At 45.8% G+C, this 21,493-nt stretch overlaps 1 protein-coding gene across 1 annotated transcript; it reads left to right on the forward strand.

The window, feature by feature from the left end:
- The first annotated feature begins 4,959 nt into the window (after nt 1-4,959).
- On the forward strand, nt 4,960-10,136 carry LOC139465561 (uncharacterized). Its single transcript, XM_071247276.1, has 3 exons — nt 4,960-5,020; nt 7,517-8,223; nt 8,391-10,136. Exons 1-3 carry the CDS (start codon nt 4,960-4,962, stop codon nt 10,134-10,136), a joined length of 2,514 nt encoding a protein of 837 aa, XP_071103377.1.
- The last annotated feature ends 11,357 nt before the right edge of the window (nt 10,137-21,493 follow it).

The raw sequence follows: 21,493 nt of genomic DNA on the forward strand, positions 1-21,493 counted from the left end.
GACACTAGTTATGAGGTCAATACGAGACGAGGTCAACAGGAGAAAAATCAGAATTAACCTTTCCGGCAAGAGTACATTTTGGCATTTCCGCATTGCATTTCCTCTTTGTCGTTTCGACATCATCGTTCAACATTCATCGGCAAAATCAGTATCAAGCGAACTTACATGAATCTCTAAACCTCCCCAATCTCTATCCATATCCGCTTAAATGTGTGTATCAATGCTTACATCGTCATGGTATCAGACTCAGTAAGCCTTATTTCAACACGCGCAGGGGTGACACGACCAGCTCGCCACGTGTCGCTCGTAAGCTGTGCAGAACACATTTAAATACACGAAACTACGTTTATAACCAACGCGCCAACTAACTGATATAACGAACCTATTTTTTGGTCCCGGATATTTGCTGCTTATAACGAACTACGGTTATAACGAACTACAAACAGTGTTCCCTTTCAGTTCATTATAACCGTAGCTTACTGTCTTGCCATACTTTGCAAATAATCGACCTCTGTATAGTTTTTAATCTACTTCATGTAAAAGCGAACAATATGCCAACTCTAAATATGTTGGGTGACAAATATCTATCTCCTCACTGGAGTGTCAAAATATGAAAAGGCCAACGTCAGAGAATAGCCGGTCTCCATTCCAAATCGCGTAAAAGGCAAAAATAGCAGTGAAATTATTTGAATGGACCACTGAAAATCAGTGATGGCACATGGTGTTCGCGAAAAGATCGCTTTCTGCAAGTGGGCCCTGCTCAGCTCGAGTTTTTGTGCCCAGTCTGCCCATACAGAAAATATTCTGTGCATTGTTGAGTCCCCTTTTAGCGCCAGGATCCGCTGATCCGGAAATCGACCTGATGTTGATCCTTTAGTTTAGTGCTCTGCCACTTCACTTCGGACCTTCCTCCGACATCAAGCTGACACCCTTTGATGTAAATACTGTTCAAAGAGGCGAAAAACACTCACTCACAAAAAAATTCACCGCTTGTGTGTGACACAGATTTTACTAAACACGTGTTATAATATTTTCCGAGGGAGATTAGGATTAGCTGTTTCGAAAAAGGTAAGTTGTCCCTCTAGAAAAACAAACCGTGACGCTAACAGTGCCAATCATTGATATGTGAACATAGTCAACCACTTTGACGTCCTCATGCATTGTAACGTAATCAACAGCATTGCGTCAAAACTAGCGTCTGCATTACGTCAGTAATGTTACAGGGTGTGTGAAATCAGTATTATCTATTTGCTCTGCGTATGGCTTTTATTAACATGTTTATGTTGAACCATATGGATAAAGTACCGTTGTACAATCAAGCATTAGTTACAATGCTAGCTGGTATAAAGCCTGCAGTGCTGTGACTTAGCATTAGGCGACATCAATAGGATATATACTGACAATCTGGATCGCATGATGACCTGATCATGGCAAACACTAGGCGATCAACAGGGCGGCATTGAGCAAATCAAGAATATCGCCCTGGGATTAACTGTTCTCTGTTGCGTTAGTGACACCTCTCAATGAGAACAGTTTGTTTATACATTGAACTTTTGTTATACACACAATTTCAAATTCATATTTCCAAAGTGGCAAAGTAATATGAATAAAGTTCAGTGTACATTGGTAGATGCTCGATGGGGTTGTTGAACCGTTTCATCCAGCCACCTCAGCAATATGTCGGCGGTATCACGGCGGTCTGTAGAAGAGAGTCTATTAACATATCGCGGGTCCTAGAAGCAGAGTATTCGACTATTCACAGATGATATTGGTGAGTCCTAGAGGTAGTTTATTAGACTATTCACAGATGATATTGGTGTGTCCTAGAGGGAGTGTATTCGACTATTCACAGGTGATATAAGTGTATCCTAGAAGAGTGAAATCGATTTTTTACAGAGGATATAGGTGTGTCCTACAGACAGTTTATACGACTATTTACAGATGATAGCGGTGTTTTGTAGGGGTAGTGTATTCAACTATTCACAGGTCATAGTGGTGTGCCCTACAAACAGTCTATACGAGTATTCACATATGACACAGCTGTGTCCTAGAGGGGGTGTACACGACTATTCACAGATGATATAGGTCTGTCCTAGAGGCAGTGTATACGAGTATTCACAGATGATATAGCAGTGTGTCCTAGAGGCAGTCTATACGAGTATTCACAGATGATATAGCAGTGTGTCCTAGAGGCAGTCTATACGAGTATTCACAGATGATACAGCAGTGTGTCCTAGAGGCAGTGTATACGAGTATTCACAGATGATATAGCAGTGTGTCCTAGAGGCAGTCTATACGAGTATTCACAGATGATATAGGTCTGTCCTAGAGGCAGTGTATACGAGTATTCACAGATGATATAGCAGTGTGTCCTAGAGGCAGTCTTTATGACTATTCACAGATTATATTGGCGTGTCCAAGAGGCAGTGTATACGAGTATTTACAGATGATATTGGCGTGTCCAAGAGGCTGTGTTTACGAGTATTTACAGATGATATTGGCGTGTCTAAGAGGCTGTGTTTACGAGTATTTACAGATGATATTGGCGTGTCCAAGAGGCAGTGTTTACGAGTATTCACAGATGATATTGGCAAGTCCAAGAGGCAGTGTATACGAGTATTCACAGATGATATTGACGTGTCCAAGAGGCAGTGTATACGAGTATTCACAGATGATATTGGCGTGTCCAAGAGGCAGTGTATACGAGTATTCACAGATGATATTGGCGTGTCCAAGAGGCTGTGTTTACGAGTATTCACAGATTATATTGGCGTGTCCAAGAGGCAGTGTTTACGAGTATTTACAGATGATATTGGCGTGTCCAAGAGGCAGTGTTTACGAGTATTCACAGATGAGAGCAGTGTGTCCTAGAGGCAGTCTATATGACTATTCACAGATGATGTTAGCGTGTCCAAGAGTCAGTGTATACGAGTATTCACAGATGAGAGCAGTGTGTCCAAGAGACAGTGTAAACGAGTATTCACAGATGATATTGGCGTGTCCAAGAGGCAGTGTATACGAGTATTCACAGATGATAGCAGCGTGTCCAAGAGTCAGTGTATACAAGTATTCACAGATGATAGCAGTGGGTCCTATAGGTAGTGTATACGAGTATTCACAGATAATAGCAGTGTGTCCTGAGGTAGTGTATACGAGTATTCAAGGATGATAGCAGTGTGTCCTTGAGGTAGTGTATACGAGTATTCACAGATGATATAGGTCTGTCCTAGAGGTAGTGTATACGAGTATTTACAGATAATATAGGTCTGTCCTAGAGGTAGTGTATACGAGTATTTACAGATTATAGGAATGTGTCCTTGAGGTAGTGTATACGAGTATTCACATGATAGTGTCCTAGATGCAATGTATACAAGTATTCACAAATGATACTATGCTCATCGTAGGTCGTGATAGGTCGACTTCAGGCAATCTAACGACTTTGTTTCGACGCCACCGTGAGAAATGGGTACACGACGCGGAATCAAAGGTGAACAAACATCCAACACACCATCGTTAAACATGCTACAGTTTCACATCAACCAAATCAAAGCTGATGTTTATACTTAACATCTGTATTGTAATGTGTTATTTACAAATTCTGATCACACAAAAAGACATTTGAATGGGGCTCAAGAGTCATGTTTTACATATTTTGAACAAATAGCAACGCATCGTTGATATGCCCTTGATTGTATTCTGAAGATCTATGATAACTCGTTACACCGATATATGACCCTGAGTGGGCATGAAGGCGACATAACTCGAGAGCTTTTCATCACAGTTGTGGGAGGCATTGCTTGAAAGTAGGACATTCAACTCAGATATGTCTACTGGAGACGGAGAACCAGGCGGGTCGAGATAAGATGTGGATTTATACATCACTCATACACGGGTACATGGTATTTTGATAATTCCCATGTGAAAATTGGTAAAGCGACAGTTAAGTTGATGTATTTGTTCCCCGGTTATTTGCATATCAAAATGTGAAGCTGACGACTCTTTTATGTGGAATCACACCCGTTCCTCCTAAAGGTGTCTCTGTGTAGATGTATCCAGGTGCCCCAGGCTTGACCATGAATATATACTGAGGGGCAAAAGAAACTATCTTCAGTTGATTATTTTGAATTTCTATTTAAATTAGTGATAACATATAAAAAAACTTTACTGGCGCTAAAGTCAGCACTCACAGATTTTTGTCTTTAAATTATGTATAATATAACTTGATTTAAAATTTTAAAACTTAAAACATTATTAGCATATTAAAAACTGCCAATGGGTATCAACAAATTTACATTTCAAAGATGGTAGGGGTATATTAGGAGCAGTATTTTTTTACACAGCTTTAACAGGAGAGCACAGGTGTTAGATTATCTGACAACGTGAAATCATACGTATTAAATGATCGATTAAATTGAAACGGGTCAAGAAATTTAGTGTACACATTTGAAATATGCCGTTTGTTAGTTCAACATGTACTGACTCTTGTGTATGGAGATAAGCCTGTATACAAACATGCATATTTCACAGCAAACAGGGTCCCATCACACATCTATGTTGCAGGGGGAGGGGGAGGGGCAATCCTTCGTCGTGCCGCACGTCGACACGAGGCGGCGAACATCAAAGTGTTCAGGTGTGGGGCAGGTAGATCGATAATCACCGCTAACGCCGAAGAGTTCAAAAGGGGAGAGCACTGATACCATCATTAAGTGAGTCAGTGTTGTGTTTGGGTGGTCATACCATTACGCCGTTGATACGACTGGTTTGCAACAATTGCCTTGTTGATAGTTTCACGAAAGCTTCTGTCGCGCTCTTATCACTTGGATCATACACATATTGGCCTCCAAACCGTTACGAGATACAAACGTGCAAATTAGTGTAAATATTCGCCCCTTGAAACGGATTAAGATCTCTTCAACTCAGAGACTGAAACGTTCACGACACGTTATATCTGACTCCGGAATGCCCAAAGGTTGTCAGTCACAGGAGCTTCAGCTGCGACTCTACAAACGATTCTTATTGGGTAGGAACACGCTCTGTCTACGGACAACAGACATAGGAATTTACAAAGTTTATTGCCAGTCTAGCGATAGACTGTCCCACTTAAGTCATCTTATAAAAAACGAATGAGTGAGCGAGTGAGTGGGTGTGTGGGTTGGTTTTGGGGTGAGCGAGCGTGTGAGTGAGTGAGTGGGTGGGTGGGATTTTGGACGAACCAGTGAGGGATTGAGAGGATGCGTTGGTGGGATTGTGGGTGAACCAGTGACTGAGTGAGTGCGTGGGTGGGTGGGTGGATGAGTGGTATTTTGGGTGAACTAGTGAGCGAGTGAGTGAGTGCGTAGATGAGCGAGTGAGTGAGTGAGTGGGTAGATGGCTGGGATTTTGGGTGAGGGAGTAGCTGGAAGTGTGGGATTTTGGTAGGGGGAGTGCGTGAGTACTTATTCAGTCTGGACCTGTCGCGAGAGTGGTTAAATTTGAAACATTGTTGATTCCTCTCATTCGAAATCAGTTAAGGATATCTCGATTTCAATGTTTATTTGACATTATAACTATCATATGCACATATATCCAATTCGTTTTACGCGATATGTATAACCCGTGTGAACGAAACAATATTAGATATCTGAAAATTTAAATATCACCAAATTAGCTCAGCCAATGTGCGCATATCAATGTCGATATCGAGAATGATAGGTTCAATTCACCGTCAAATCAAACTGTGCAACAGATCACGCGATGCTTTCTTTCCACATGTTCGACAAGTAAAATGATTTTATAGACATCTTGAATTCAATCTCGGATTCATTGATAGATCAGACGGGGTAGCCACGTGGTTCCAGTACTGTCAATCGTTTCTATACTAGGTCCACTTGCATAAAGCGATCTTAGCGCTAAGACTATCGTAAGCCTATGCTAAAGTATGGGAGTTACAATCATCTTAGCGCTAAGATCGCTTTGTGCAAGTGGACCCAGGTCTTCACTAATAGTTAGTTGGCCACGAGGGGAAAAGAGGCTTAGCGAAGACGTTTTTTCCCAAATGAATAATTAGACAACATTGGTTGTAAGATATTTATTAAGTCATCAAACTATCCAAGTTATGTCTTGGATTTCAGATTTTTCCTTCAGTTAATGTAATTTTTACCCCCTGGAAATTCACGCACACCCTTGCAAGCTTACCATGCAATGAAATATATGTACAGATGTCTTCTTTATACAAAAGAAAAGGTTGTAGCTATAAAGGGAAAAGTGGGAACTAGAATCTTGTTTTCCACCCCTGGCCAGCTGATTAGAACAGGTTCAAACAGTGTTCTTTTAACTAACTGGATGTTTGAATAAGCATAATCTCTATTTCAAAGGGAAGCAGCTGCCTCCAAGAATCTGACTGAGGAACAGTGTCAGGGCTAGCGCAGAGGGGCATCTAGCATCATCAACTAGATGACATATATATTGAAAAGCCAATCAGCTTTTACAGACAAAACGAAGTTTACCCTCGCCTACCAGTGAAAAATTAAAAAAAGCTTTATTGTAATATTTGGCAGAATTAAGATATGACATTTAAAGCACTCAGCGTGTCGAACAAAATAGAAATGTACTGAAGCATTCAATCAATTATTAAGGGTGTCTATCTTTGTTGTCCCCCTTGGATCTCGGGACGGTGTCACGCTAACCGATGAGCGTCGGCCCTACAGGTGGCCAATTTAAATAGTGGAAATTAATTAGACATTTTTATTACACCACTATAATATTTTCCCACTTACTGCAAAAATCAGTTCCTTTCTTATACTCTTTCGCGCGTAAAATTGATCGTTTTATGTGCAATTGTCCCAAGGCGCCATATTGATGATTGTCTACCTCACACAGGGATGACGGGCAAAGGGGCGTAATCCTATTGATATCCAGTGGCGTACCACTGATTATTTTTTTCGGAAATCAGTAAAGTATGTTCATTGAGAGTGAAGCCGGAAATGAATAGTTTCTCTGCGTGTGTTTTCTTTGTGTATTACTGATATAAAGATAATTATAAAGCTCATGATATCTCGTGCTGCAGATGAATAAAATAAGGAAATCAGACCCGTAAGAACAATGTACGTTTATATCGCGTATCCCTGACATTTCCATAATGGTGATTTACGTCCATAAAAATATAATAGAAAACAACGATTTGAAAAGAATTGTAAGCATCCTGCTTTACGTGAAAGAGTAATAATGTTAATATGACAACGGGGTTTCCATTTGTTAATGGGTGCATGAGGTTTCGTCAATCTGTTAGTTCAGATCATATAATAGACCCTTAATTGACATCTTAATTCCAAGGAAATCGCTCATAATAGAAATGAAATGTGAATTATATTGCAAACATTAAAATCTTATGCCCAATGAGCGAGGTATTATGGCGCCTCAACATCATGATAGATTTTGAAACAGGAAAAGCAGTGTCGACTTCTCATTCGAGATTGGTTTCAACATTTACATATCGGAGTACTACCATTTCGTTTTCCAAATCTCCTTTTCACAACAGGTTTACCCATCATCCTCATCCAACCCAAAAGCCCACACTTGTCCGGCTCCTACACTTACCACCCTCCCTACCCTCCAAAACCTCACCATCCTCCCCACCCTCACCATCCTTCCCACCCCCCAAAACCTCACCATCCTCCCCACCTCACCATCCTTCCCTACCTCCAAAACCTCACCATCCTCCCCACCTCACCATCCTTCCCTACCTCCAAAACCTCACCATCCTCCCAACCCTCACCATCCTTCCCACCCCCCAAAACCTCACCATCCTCCCCACCTCACCATCCTTCCCTACCTCCAAAACATCACCATCCTCCCCACGCTCACCATCCTTCCCACCCTCCAAAACCTCACCATCCTCCCCACGCTCACCATCCTTCCCACCCTCCAAAACCTCACCATCCTCCCCACCCTCACCATCCTTCCCACCCTCCAAAACCTCACCATCCTCCCCACCTCACCATCCTTCCCACCCTCCAAAACCTCACCATCCTCCCCACGCTCACCATCCTTCCCACCTTCCAAAACCTCACCATCCTCCCCACCCTCACCATCCTTCCCACGCTCCCCAACCTCACCATCCTTACTATCCTCACCATCCTCCCCACCCTCACCATCCTTCCCACCCTCCAAAACCTCACCATCCTCCCCACGCTCACCATCCTTCCCACGCTCCCCAACCTCACCACCCTCCCTACCCTCACCATCGTTCCCACCCTCCCTACCCTCCCCATCGTCCCCACACACCACATCCTGACCGCCCTCCCCACCCACACCACACTCACCACCCTCACCACCTCCCCCCCCCTCATTACCCTCACCAACCTCCCCACCCTGCCCAATCTCACCATCCTACCAACCCTACCCTACCCTAGCCATCGTTCCCACCCTCCCTTCCCTCCCCCATCGTCCCCACACACCACATCCTGACCGCCCTCCCCACCCTCACCACCCTCACCACCTTCCCCCCCCCCTCATTATCCTCACCAATCTCCCCACCCTGCCCAATCTCACCATCCTACCAACCCTACCCCACCGTCACCATCCTCACCATCCTCAACACCCTCACCACTCTCAACACTCTCAACACTCTCACCACACTCAACACTCTCAACACCCTCACCACTCTCAACACTCTCAACACTCTCAACACCCTCACCACTCTCAACACTCTCAACACCCTCACCACACTCAACACTCTCAACACCCTCACCACACTCAACACTCTCAACACCCTCACCACCCTCACCACTCTCACCACACTCAACACTCTCAACACCCTCACCACACTCAACACTCTCAACACCCTCACCACACTCAACACTCTCAACACCCTCACCATCCTCAACACTCTCAACACTCTCACCACACTCAACACTCTCAACACCCTCACCACCCTCAACACTCTCAACACCCTCACCACTCTCAACACTCTCAACACCCTCACCACCCTCAACACCCTCACCACCCTCAACACTCTCAACACCCTCACCACCCTCAACACCCTCACCACCCTCAACACTCTCAACACCCTCACCACCCTCACCACCCTCACCACTCTCAACACTCTCAACACCCTCACCACTCTCAACACCCTCACCACTCTCAACACCCTCAACACCCTCACCACCCTCACCACTCTCAACACCCTCACCACCCTCACCACCCTCACCACTCTCAACACTCTCAACACCCTCACCACTCTCAACACCCTCACCACTCTCAACACCCTCAACACTCTCAACACCCTCACCACCCTCAACACCCTCACCACCCTCACCACTCTCAACACCCTCACCACCCTCACCACCCTCACCACTCTCAACACTCTCACCACCCTCACCACCCTCACCACCCTCACCACTCTCACCACCCTCACCACCCTCACCACCCTCACCACCCTCACCACTCTCAACACTCTCGACACCCTCAACACCCTCACCACCCTCACCACTCTCACCAACCTCACCACCCTCACCACCCTCAACACTCTCAACACCCTCACCACCCTCAACACCCTCACCACCCTCACCACTCTCAACACCCTCACCACCCTCACCACTCTCAACACTCTCAACACCCTCACCACTCTCAACACCCTCACCACTCTCAACACCCTCAACACCCTCACCACCCTCACCACTCTCAACACCCTCACCACCCTCACCACCCTCACCACTCTCAACACCCTCAACACCCTCACCACTCTCAACACCCTCACCACCCTCAACACCCTCACCACCCTCACCACTCTCAACACCCTCACCACCCTCACCACCCTCACCACTCTCAACACTCTCAACACCCTCACCACTCTCAACACCCTCACCACTCTCAACACCCTCAACACCCTCACCACCCTCACCACTCTCACCACCCTCACCACCCTCACCACCCTCACCACCCTCACCACTCTCAACACTCTCAACACCCTCACCACTCTCAACACCCTCACCACCCTCAACGCTCTCAACACCCTCACCACACTCAACACTCTCAACGCTCTCAACACCCTCACCATCCAAAACCCAATTTCGCCTCATCCCCACATCCATCCATCTGTTGTCGACATTCTCCTATGCATTCCCCTCCTTGGACAATTCTATTTCCCCCACCCCTAGCCTTCATTTCTCAGTATTACGTACTTCATCCTTGACCCCACAAACAATACAAGGAGTATTTGATTATCTACCATCATTTGTTGATCATGCTAGTTAATTATCTTCCTTGATTACCATCATAAACCAGCATTAGTATAGCGAGGCGTTAATGTCCCGTACTTTACAGCCCCCAAGAGTGGCTGACCCAACTTTGATGTCAGAACCTGCATATCGTGAGGTGACTGGGATCCTCAGGTAATTACCTCCCTTGTCGTGGGATATCACGTGACTAGGTATGGCCAGCGCTCCACCTCTGCCCTCGTTCATACATCGGTCATCTAGATATCGGCCATTAATTGAGCTGTTAAATAATAGAAATATGGAATCGGATTATCATTTATACCTGGCCTCAGTAACTGCACCAATCCGAGTTTTATCTTCATGACGTGTTGAGAAAGTAATAATGGGACGTATGGCGGCCATATTGCATAGATGGCATATTACCTGTAGTGGCGTTTAATTGCTGGACCCGTTAATTACTTTTGAAACTGTAGATTAAAATTGCTCTGTTACCTGGGATCTGAATGCATAATACAGAGAGACCGCTTAACGCCAGGATGATCGCCTGTACTTGTGTAACTATGTCTGTGCATCTTGGCTCTACTCACACGTGCAACACGCGTATACCCGTTGACGTGTGTATAGCCGGTATAATCAGTTACGTGTGTGCATGGGAGCGTTAACGTGTGGGGAGAGAGAAGGGGGAGGGTAGGGGGGAGGTGGGTCTACTGGTAAAAGCTTACCTTTAGACAGGAGAACTGGATTTCTGTTTTGTCGTGGAACGTCACTTTCAAATGTAAGGGGATATGCAAATCAGAAAGTGAGTGAGTGAATATGAGTTTTACGCTGTTTTTGCAGTATATGAGATATGTCACGATAGGGGAACCCGTGAAGATCCGGGGTAGAACAGGTCTTCAGCAACCCATGCTTGCTGCAAAAAGGCGGCTATGCTTGTCGTAAGAGGCGACTAACGGGATCGGGTGATCAGGCTCGTAGGTTGGTGGATGCATGTCATCGTATCCCAGTTGCGTGATTATGATGTCAGTCACTTGATTGTCTGGTCCAGACTCGATTATTTACAGGCCGCCGTCATATAGCTGCAATATTGCTGAGTGCGGCGTTAAACAACAAACAAACAAAACAAACACGACCAGGGAACTAGATCTAAGCTTCACACATTGTACCCATGTGGGCAATACAACCCAGGTCTTCGGCGTGACAAGGCAACACTTTCACAATTCGGCTTCCCGCCGCCCTGACAGCAATGACGGTATGGTGTCGGTAATATTGTCGGACCAAGGCAGAGATTTGAGCGGTTTGATAATGTCACCACTCCTCATTTGAAACAAACGAAACTGGCAAGCTGTGCTGTACAATACAAATTGCGCATTTACTCCATGTTGGCCAATGAACAAGTCGACGGGTTGCAGTAGAGATCTACAACAACATCCAAGAATATGACATAGATGAGACAACACAAGTACAGCCCGTCATGAATCTAACTGGTATATGTTTTTTTCTACCAATAACTAAATGCCTATGAATCGCTTAAAGACTTAGGGACAGACCACTATAAAGTAAATTGTTCACTAGTTCTGATGGATGTCTTCACAGGATTGTGCTGTGGAAACAGTGTCACTGGTCGACTCCTTCTTTCACAGGAGAAATGCGTGTATTGAATCTTTGACCAATAACGTATCCTGTTTCTCCAAATCCAAGTGCATAGGAAGACCTCGATGACGTCAATAGATTATCACAAAGATGACCTACACGACGTCAAAGATTGTCTCAAGTAAGACCTCGATAGCGTCAAAAGGTTATCACAGGATATACCTCGGTGATGTCAAAAGGTTATCACAAGGAAGACCTCGATTACGTCAATTTAGTCTCAAGTATTTATTTACAAGAACGACCTAAATGGCACCAAGACATAGTCGCAAATAAGGCCCTGATGATGGCAATAGATTGTCACAAGCAAGACCTTGGTGAGATTTTAATGGATAGAATGGGTAGCTAATGTTGATGTGTCGTGGTATGATATGCATTGGCGTCATGTTCACTTTGTCCCGACATGACAACATTCTCACTCCCCTCCAGCGTTAACAAGGCCGACACGTATCTTAGGCTGGGCAGCAGCAAGCCCCTCTTGTATTTGGAGCGAGCTGTTAACCATAAGAAAACGTAGCACTGACGCTAGTCACGGGGGAATAGTTTTCCATCTATGTAATGTTTTTCGAATTTGAGGAAAGAAGGTCGCCCTCTTTAAGCATGTAATCTTAATCGCACCCAACGTTGATTGATAGGATCAGTGGTGCGAGATGCACAGGCTATTTTCAGCATGGTAATGTGTTACAGAAGGGTCAGTTTGCTTGTTGTTTAACGCCGCACTCAACAATATTCCAGCAAAAGGACGGTGGTCCGTAAATTATTCAGTCTGGAGCAGACAACCCAGTGATTGACATCATGATCATCGATCTACACAGTTGGGATGCGATGACATGCATCAATCAAGTCAGGGAGCCTGACCACCTGGTCCCGTTAGTTGCCTCTTACGACAAAAATGGGTTGGTGAAGACTTTTTCTTACCAAGATCTTCACGGGGAGTCCGTGAAATTAATGCGTTGCTTCTCTGCTCCATAATTACTTCACTGTTCAACCACATCAATATAGAAAGGTTTTGAAGGTCTGATTCGTAATCAGCGAGGAGCGGTCGGGTAGCCTTGTGGTATAAGCGTTAGCTCGTCACGCCGAAGACCCGGGTTCGATTCCCGACATGGGTACAATGTGTGATGAGCATTTCTGGTGTCCCCCGCCGTGATATTGCTGGAATATTGCTAAAAGCGGCGTAAACCCATACTCACTCACGTAATCAGCGAGTAATTACACTGAGAGTTTTACAGCTTCTCCTGTGAATGAGAGAGTTGGGTCTACGCCGCTTTGAACACTATTCCAGTTACTAGTATATCACGGCGTGTCTGCTTAATGTGGGGGGAAAGCCCGAAGTGATGCAGGTCTCAGACGGTTACCACTTTCATGAAATCCCCGAGCACGGGTATGGTGCTGACAAACCTAGAAACATAATCGGGGTGAACCGGACTTTCGAACCGATGACCGATGAAACCGATGGGTCTTTGTTGTTTGTTTTTGTTTTGTTTTTTTGTTGTTGTTGTTTTTGTTTTTTTTTGGTTTTTTGTATTTTTGTTTTGTTTTTTGGGGGGGTTTCTTTTTGTTTGGTTTTTGGTTTTTGGTTTGTTTGGTTGTTTTTTTTTGGGGGGGGGGGGGGGGGGGGTCGGGGGGCGGCATGGGACGCAACTCTGCACATCAGATTGCGGCGCATTAGACGACTGGGCCACCCGTGCCTCCCGTTATACTGCAATGCCTCTGGTATATCTGACCGGGCGTTGTCCACCTCACACTGTGATAAAGGAGGAGTCAGCACCTGGCACAGGGCGCACAGATCTGCCATGTTGTTCTTAATATCCTACATGTCCCACTTAATAAAGCTTATATTTCATTCTCCCAGTAACTGGCAGAGAAGGATGCATGGCTTAGTGTTTATCATTAAGCTACGCTTCACGTACAATACATCACAATACACATTTGTTATCAACAAAATTTATCTACTTTTAACTGAGCGTTCTTGTGATGTGCCAGGCATTATTTTTCACCGCCTCGTTAAGGAACTGAACAATGTTTGGAATCTGCGGCCAGGTAAGTCCGTATTTGTCATAACACTCCGTTCCTTTTAAGTAAGTGCACTTCATACTAGGGGAGGTAACTCTGGTGTGGCCAAAGTGGGAGATGCCGCTGCCCACCTGGGCTCAAGGAAGATTAAGTCTGGCCGTGAAATACTATAAACCTGACAACTACATATGTTAGTGTCCAGCAGTAGGACTTGAAACGACATGCCAGTAAGTTGATGAAGATGGTAGTTTGTCGCAAGGGAGACCTTTTCTCCTTTGCCTTTCACTTCTGTGTTGAATCCCGCGTCGAGTGTCATCCCCGCTAATTTATTAATAATCACATGTCATCTCTAACGCGGTCGTCCCTGTCTTGTGGGAGCATGGCGGTAACTCACGGCTCAGGTGTGTTCTGGCAGACACCTTGCCCGTGAGACAGGACAGACAACAGGTTTGTTTCATCTCCGCGGGCAGGCTGCAGCATCGCTGAAAAGAAGAGCGGGTATTGCACGTGCGCACAGTGAAGTGACGACACCTTCCGAACAAGCGTTTAGACAGATCAGTGCGACGTTGTGGAATATGCCATGTTTTTTCTGTTTTATCTGAATACATTAGATTGCATTTTGATTATATGGCAAACATCGGTGAATGAGAGACGACAGCGAATGAGAGACGTGGTTGGATATGAGATGTGAGACGTAAGCATGTGGTTGCCGTCAGTGAGTAATACGAGATATGGAGGAATTAAATTGGATAAAAGATGTCAGTAAATTAAAGACTGCCAAGAATAAGGGAAGTAGTCGAATATGAGATGTGGGTGCTTGGATATGAGACGAAGTAGGATATGAGACGTGGTTGGATATGAGACGTAGTGGGATATGAGACGTGGTTGGATATGAGACGAAGTAGGATATGAGACGTGGTTGGATATGAGACGAAGTAGGATATGAGACGTGGTTGGATATGAGACGAAGTAGGATATGAGACGTGGTTGGATATGAGACGAAGTAGGATATGAGACGAAGTAGGATATGAGACGAAGTAGGATATGAGACGTGGTTGGATATGAGACGTAGTGGGATATGAGACGTGGTTGGATATGAGACGAAGTAGGATATGAGACGTGGTTGGATATGAGACGTAGTGGGATATTAGACGTCAGTTAATTAGAGACGGTAGTGAATGGGAGACGACAGTGAATAAGAGACCCGAGCGATGGCGAGACAGGCAATTTAAGACGGACGTGAAATAAACACATATACGTAAACGAGAGACGTTGGTGATTGACTTAAATACGTTTTAAACTGCATTTACCGATATTGATGTCACTTGATAACGAGGAACACCAGTGAAGGCTTTCACGACCATATGTGGATTCGAACCCATCTGCATGAACGAAACTACCGGATTACTGCCTCGTCAGGGAAGTATGAAATTACACCCGCCAGGGGGCACTGACCATCACATGACGTAAAGTCGCCATGCTTCTGATACAAGAACAGCGGTCTTAACGTCACTGTTGGACAACGCGTCCTTCAGCACTTCTAGACAGCCGCCAGGGGGCACTGACCATCACATGACGTAAAGTCGCCATGCTTCTGATACAAGCACAGCGGTCTTAACGTCTCTGCTGGACAACGCGTCCTTCAGCCCTTCTAGACAGCCGCCACGGGGCACTGACCATCACATGACGTAAAGTCGCCATGCTTCTGATACAAGCACAGCGGTCTTAACGTCTCTGCTGGACAACGCGTCCTTCAGCCCTTCTAGACAGCCGCCAGGCCTAGTGATTGTTGTAGTATGCAGAACACATAGGAATGGTCCACAACTGTCCTTCAACCGGGGTCATCGGGTGCAAATACGACCAGAAAAGAAATCAAATGTTTATGATTTGTACCTATAGAATAGCTGCACTGTTTGAAGGAATTTGCCTAAACATGTCTGGGTTCAACGGGTACACCGTGTGCATTCATCACTGTATTGAATACGACGTTTATTCTATGATGTTTCGAGAGACATTATCATCTATTATAACCGGCTATTTCAGCTACTTTGTCATGCCTCGTTATGACTGCAAGATACAACGAACAGAACACTCGCCCGTGTTGCCAAACAGTTGGCTTTATCTATGATATAGACCATGACTGTGTGCCTCGAGAATACATCATGAGTGGCAATGATGTATTTATCATGACTGCGGGGTCAATGGGTACAGTTTGTGTTTGTGTGAGTAAGAGGTCGTAATGACAGAGCTACTTGGGGTACGAAGATGAATGCAATATTAAATACAGGTTATTGCTTAATGACTGTCAGTGAGGGCATTGTTGTGTGGGAATGTTTATATGCCTATACATATTTGTTTACTTGTAAACAGGTCCTGTGACAAGAAACATATTTCAGTACAGGTTACATTGACGACACCAGGGCCCCGTTCCTGAAAGCGATCTTGGCGCTAAGGTGATCGTAAGTCAAATACTTTAACATAGGGTTACGATCATCGTAGTGCTAAGATCGCTTTCAGGAATGGGGCCCTGGTGTTTGTTATCTCGTCAAATGCTGGATTGTTGCACAAAGTATAACAGAATTAACATGCGGTTTGAATTACGAGAATTGCTAGGCCCTAGCCTATTCTCCTGTAATTTGCAATAATATTTTGTGCCACCGGTTGTAACATAGTGCAGGAAGCATGGCTGGCATTGTGGCCTGTGAATACCCGCAGTAGAGATTGGACCCGTGAAGATCCGGGGTAGAATACATCAACCTATGCTTGACTATAAATGGCGACTATGCTTGTCGCAATAGGCCACTAACGGGATCGGGTGGTCAGGGATAATCCCAATCACCGTATCCCAGTTGCGTAGACCAATGCTCATGATATCAGTCACTGGATTGTCTGGTCCAGACTTTACAGACCGCTGTCATATAGCTTGAATAGTGCTGCGTGCGGCGTAAAACAACAAACAAACAGCAGAGAGGGAAACTCACTCAGAGATCTGTAACTGGATGTTACACCTTCTGTTTACCCATGGTCTGGTCGTCCACAGTGTTGCCAAGAGGCCTTGTGAAGGTTCTTGAAAGGATGTTGAAATAAAAGCGACAAAACCCTTTCCACATACTACAAGAAATCTCTTGTCGAGTGTACGATTCCGACTGTATCATGAGCATGTGTTCGTGAATCATTATCAAATAGTGATGATGCCAGGTGTTTGCAGAAACGTGAGCGTGTCCTGCCCCAATGGTTGCACCCGTCCCAAACACATGTAAAGGCAAGTCAATTGTTCACCTGGAAAATCACGGGAACATATAGTACAAGTCAAAATAGGGAATTGCATATCTGACATCATTCTTGTCACATTTGGAAAGTCACGTTCATTGCTATAGTAACAAATCGTGCCAGTGTTGAAAGGTTTTTTTTGTTTGTTGTTTAACGCCGCGCTCAGCAATATACCAGCTGTATGATGGCGGTCAGTAAAGGATCGAGTCTGGACCAGACAATCCGGTGAGTGAAATCATGAGCATCGATCTGCGCAAATGGTATACAATTACATGCATCAACCAAGTCCGCGAGCCTGACCACCCGATCCCGTTAGTCGCCTCTTACGACCTGCATTGTCGCCTCATGGGTTGCTGCTAACCCAGATCTTCACGGGTCGTTAGTAGTAGTAGTAGTAGTAGTAGTAGTAGTAGTAGTAGTAGTGAACCCTATTTAACTCATGTGTCTAAAACTGGGACCATAAACGACATATCAAGATAACGCAGCTCGAGTTATACCGATTTATTATCATGATGGTTGGCAGTTCATATTAAGTAATTCAATATTCATCCTATTGCTTCTAGTGCGTCGGCCATGAAACGTCTTGGTTGCTCTCCATCCGGGCACCACTCCGACAGGACACGCACAAATTGTCACAGCAGGTAAGTGCCTGTTGTAAAAAACTGAAATATTTCATCGTTACTGATATTATAGACTCTAATTCTCGTGTTAATGATCCATATACAGAAAAGTCAACTAGCCATGGGAATGAATAAATATTTCACTGTAATTTCCCAGGTCAACAGGTACCCGAATCTGTAGTGCGACAAAGGCGATGTGTGTAATTTCCTCGTGTAATGATTATCTATTGTAGTGGTGTATTTCAGTGACCTAGCCAGGCTGCACTCGTCACCCCTGATGTTCCTCTCTCGACGCGCAGTTGAAACATCAAGTGCATCCCCACAGAGGCGAACACAGGTGCTGTATACAGCCGCATCAGCAGTGCCCGTGGAACAATCAGCAACCAAATAGTCCGGGATTGTAATTCCGGGTGCGATGTGAATTAGACCGACAGGGGTGTTATTAGAAAGCGGAACAAAACATGACTACCACCTTGGTATCAGAGACAATGTTTGGGTAGATTGGGAGGAGGAACCCCGGTCAGGGGGGTGTCCTGGGCATCGGGGAACGTTTAGGCAGGAGTTACGGGTAGATGGACGGGTGGGTAGGTGAGGTTGAGTGGATGGACGGGTGGATATGTGTGAGTCACAGGTATATGAGGGGATGGGTAGGTATGTGGTGATGGGCGAATGAACGGATGGGTATGTGGTGATGAGCGGATGGGTGGGTGGGTATGCCGTGATGAGTGGATGGGTATGCCGTGATGAGTGGATGGGTGGTAGGGTATGCCGTGATGAGTGGATGGGTATGTGGGTATGCCGTGATGAGTGGATGGGTAGGTGGGTATGCCGTGATGAGTGGATGGGTATGCCGTGATGAGTGGATGGGTGGTAGGGTATGCCGTGATGAGTGGATAGGTGGTAGGGTATGCCGTGATGAGTGGATGGGTAGTAGGGTATGCCGTGATGAGTAGATGGGTAGGTGGGTATGCCGTGATGAGTGGATGGGTAGGTGGGTATGCCGTGATGAGTAGATGGGTAGGTGGGTATGCCGTGATGAGTAGATGGGTAGGTGGGTATGCCGTGATGAGTAGATGGGTATGCCGTGATGAGTAGATGGGTGGTTGGGTATGCCGTGATGAGTGGATGGGTGGTTGGGTATGCCGTGATGAGTGGATGGGTATGTGGATATGCCGTGATGAGTAGATGGGTGGTTGGGTATGCCGTGATGAGTGGATGAGTGGTTGGGTATGCCGTGATGAGTAGATGGGTGGTTGGGTATGCCGTGATGAGTGGATGAGTGGTTGGGTATGCCGTGATGAGTGGATGGGTAGTAGGGTATGCCGTGATGAGTGGTTGGGTATGCCGTGATGAGTGGATGGGTGGTTGGGTATGCCGTGATGAGTGGATGGGTATGTGGGTATGCCGTGATGAGTGGATGGGTGTGTGGGTATGCCGTGATGAGTAGATGGGTGGTTGGGTATGCCGTGATGAGTGGATGGGTGGTTGGGTATGCCGTGATGAGTGGATGGGTAGTAGGGTATGCCGTGATGAGTGGATGGGTGGTAGGGTATGCCGTGATGAGTAGATGGGTATGCCGTGATGAGTAGATGGGTAGGTGGGTATACCGTGATGAGTGGATGGGTGGTTGGGTATGCCGTGATGAGTGGATGGGTATGCCGTGATGAGTAGATGGGTATGCCGTGATGAGTAGATGGGTAGGTGGGTATGCCGTGATGAGTAGATGGGTGGTAGGGTATGCCGTGATGAGTAGATGGGTGGTAGGATATGCCGTGGTGAGTAGATGGGTGGTAGGGTATGCCGTGATGAGTGGATGGGTGGTAGGGTATGCCGTGATGAGTGGATGGTGGTAGGGTATGCCGTGATGAGTAGATGGGTGGTAGGGTATGCTGTGATGAGTAGATGGGTGGGTATGCCGTGACGAGTGGATTGGTGGGTGGGTATGCCGTGATGAGTAGAGGGGTGGTTGGGTATGCCGTGATGAGTGGAGGGGTGGTAGGGTATGCCGTGATGAGTGGATGGGTGGGTGGGTATGCCGTGATGAGTGGATGGGTGGTAGGGTATGCCGTGATGAGTAGATGGGTGGGTGGGTATGCCGTGATGAGTGGATGGGTGGTAGGGTATGCCGTGATGAGTGGATGGTGGTAGGGTATGCCGTGATGAGTGGATGGGTGGTAGGGTATGCCGTGATGAGTAGATGGGTGGTAGGGTATGCTGTGATGAGTAGATGGGTGGGTATGCCGTGACGAGTGGATTGGTGGGTGGGTATGCCGTGATGAGTAGAGGGGTGGTTGGGTATGCCGTGATGAGTGGAGGGGTGGTAGGGTATGCCGTGATGAGTGGATGGGTGGGTGGGTATGCCGTGATGAGTGGATGGGTGGTAGGGTATGCCGTGATGAGTAGATGGGTGGGTGGGTATGCCGTGATGAGTGGAGGGGTTGAAGGGTATGCCGTGATGAGTGGATGGGTGGTAGGGTACGCCGTGATGAGTGGAGGGGTGGAAGGGTATGCCGTGATGAGTGGATGGGTGGTAGGGTATGCCGTGATGAGTAGATGGGTGGGTGGGTATGCCGTGATGAGTGGAGGGGTGGAAGGGTATGCCGTGATGAGTGGATGGGTGGTAGGGTATGCCGTGATGAGTGGATGGGTATGCCGTGTTGAGTGGATGGGTATGCCGTGATGAGTGGAGGGGTGGAAGGGTATGCCGTGATGAGTGGAGGGGTGGTAGGGTACGCCGTGGGTGGAGTCTTTTATTTGTTCTAAGGCCACTGGCCCATATACAATACATACATTTGAAATATAATATGATATCTAATATCTAATATCGTTGTAATATTCACATTCTAAAGTAAAATGATATTCATTCTCTATACTTGTTTCACATATGGGGCAGAGCCGTAAACATACATCAATATCAGCCCATCTACCTTCGTTTACCTTAAGTCTTAGTAGCCCGGCTCTGAACCTTATCGTAACATTTCGATATTTTGTTTCAGCAATAATGGAAAGGTATTTTTCTGGTACCAGGAGACTTTTAAACTCTTTATACTCTATTCCATGATTGGTAGAACATATTTATCAAAGCGTTTTTAAAACTAGTAATGAATGATGGTTTGTCGCCAACAGCTTGACTGATCCAAACTACACCAAATCCATGAGAAAATGATATGGAACGAATAGAAAAAGCATAGTTGGGATGGCCACACTTACCGTTATATACAAGCATATCATACGATTTTCTGGGTATCCTATCTTTGTCCATTTCAATCACTTTTAGCGAATACTTTACAGAACGACACATGGCATTTATATATAGTGGGTATGGACTGAATTCCCCATACACAATAGCATTTGGTGTTTGCAAACCAACGTTAAGAAACTTCTTACAGGCCGTAATATGCACTTGTTCTATTTTTTCATATCTGTCTACACCCTATATTTCCGCACCATATATAAGAATAGGTTGAATCTGAGTATTGAATATTTTAAGGAAAACGGACTGAATGGATGGGTGGGTATGTCGTGATGAGTGAACGGACGGGTGGGTATGTCGTGATGAGTGAAAGGACGGGTGGGTATGCCGTGATGAGTGATGGATGGTGGGTATGCCGTGATGAGTGACGGACGGGTGGGTATGCCGTGATGAGTGATAGACGGGTGGGTATGCCGTGATGAGTGAATGGGCGAGTAGGTATGCCCGAATGAGTGATGGACGGGTGGGTATGCCGTGCTGAGTGATGGACG

Source organism: Haliotis cracherodii, unplaced genomic scaffold (genome assembly GCF_022045235.1).
Source record: "Haliotis cracherodii isolate W230 unplaced genomic scaffold, xgHalCrac1.p SCAF_18, whole genome shotgun sequence".
Taxonomy (NCBI): domain Eukaryota; kingdom Metazoa; phylum Mollusca; class Gastropoda; order Lepetellida; family Haliotidae; genus Haliotis; species Haliotis cracherodii.

Coding starts and splice junctions, on each gene's coding strand:
- LOC139465561 (XM_071247276.1), top strand. CDS start 4,960: ATGCCCAAAGGTTGTCAGTCACAGGAGCTTCAGCTGCGACTCTACAAA. Junction 5,021..7,516: donor CTACAAACGATTCTTATTGG/GTAGGAACACGC, acceptor TTTTCACAACAG/GTTTACCCATCATCCTCATC. Junction 8,224..8,390: donor CCCTCCCTACCCTCACCATC/GTTCCCACCCTC, acceptor ACCCTACCCTAG/CCATCGTTCCCACCCTCCCT.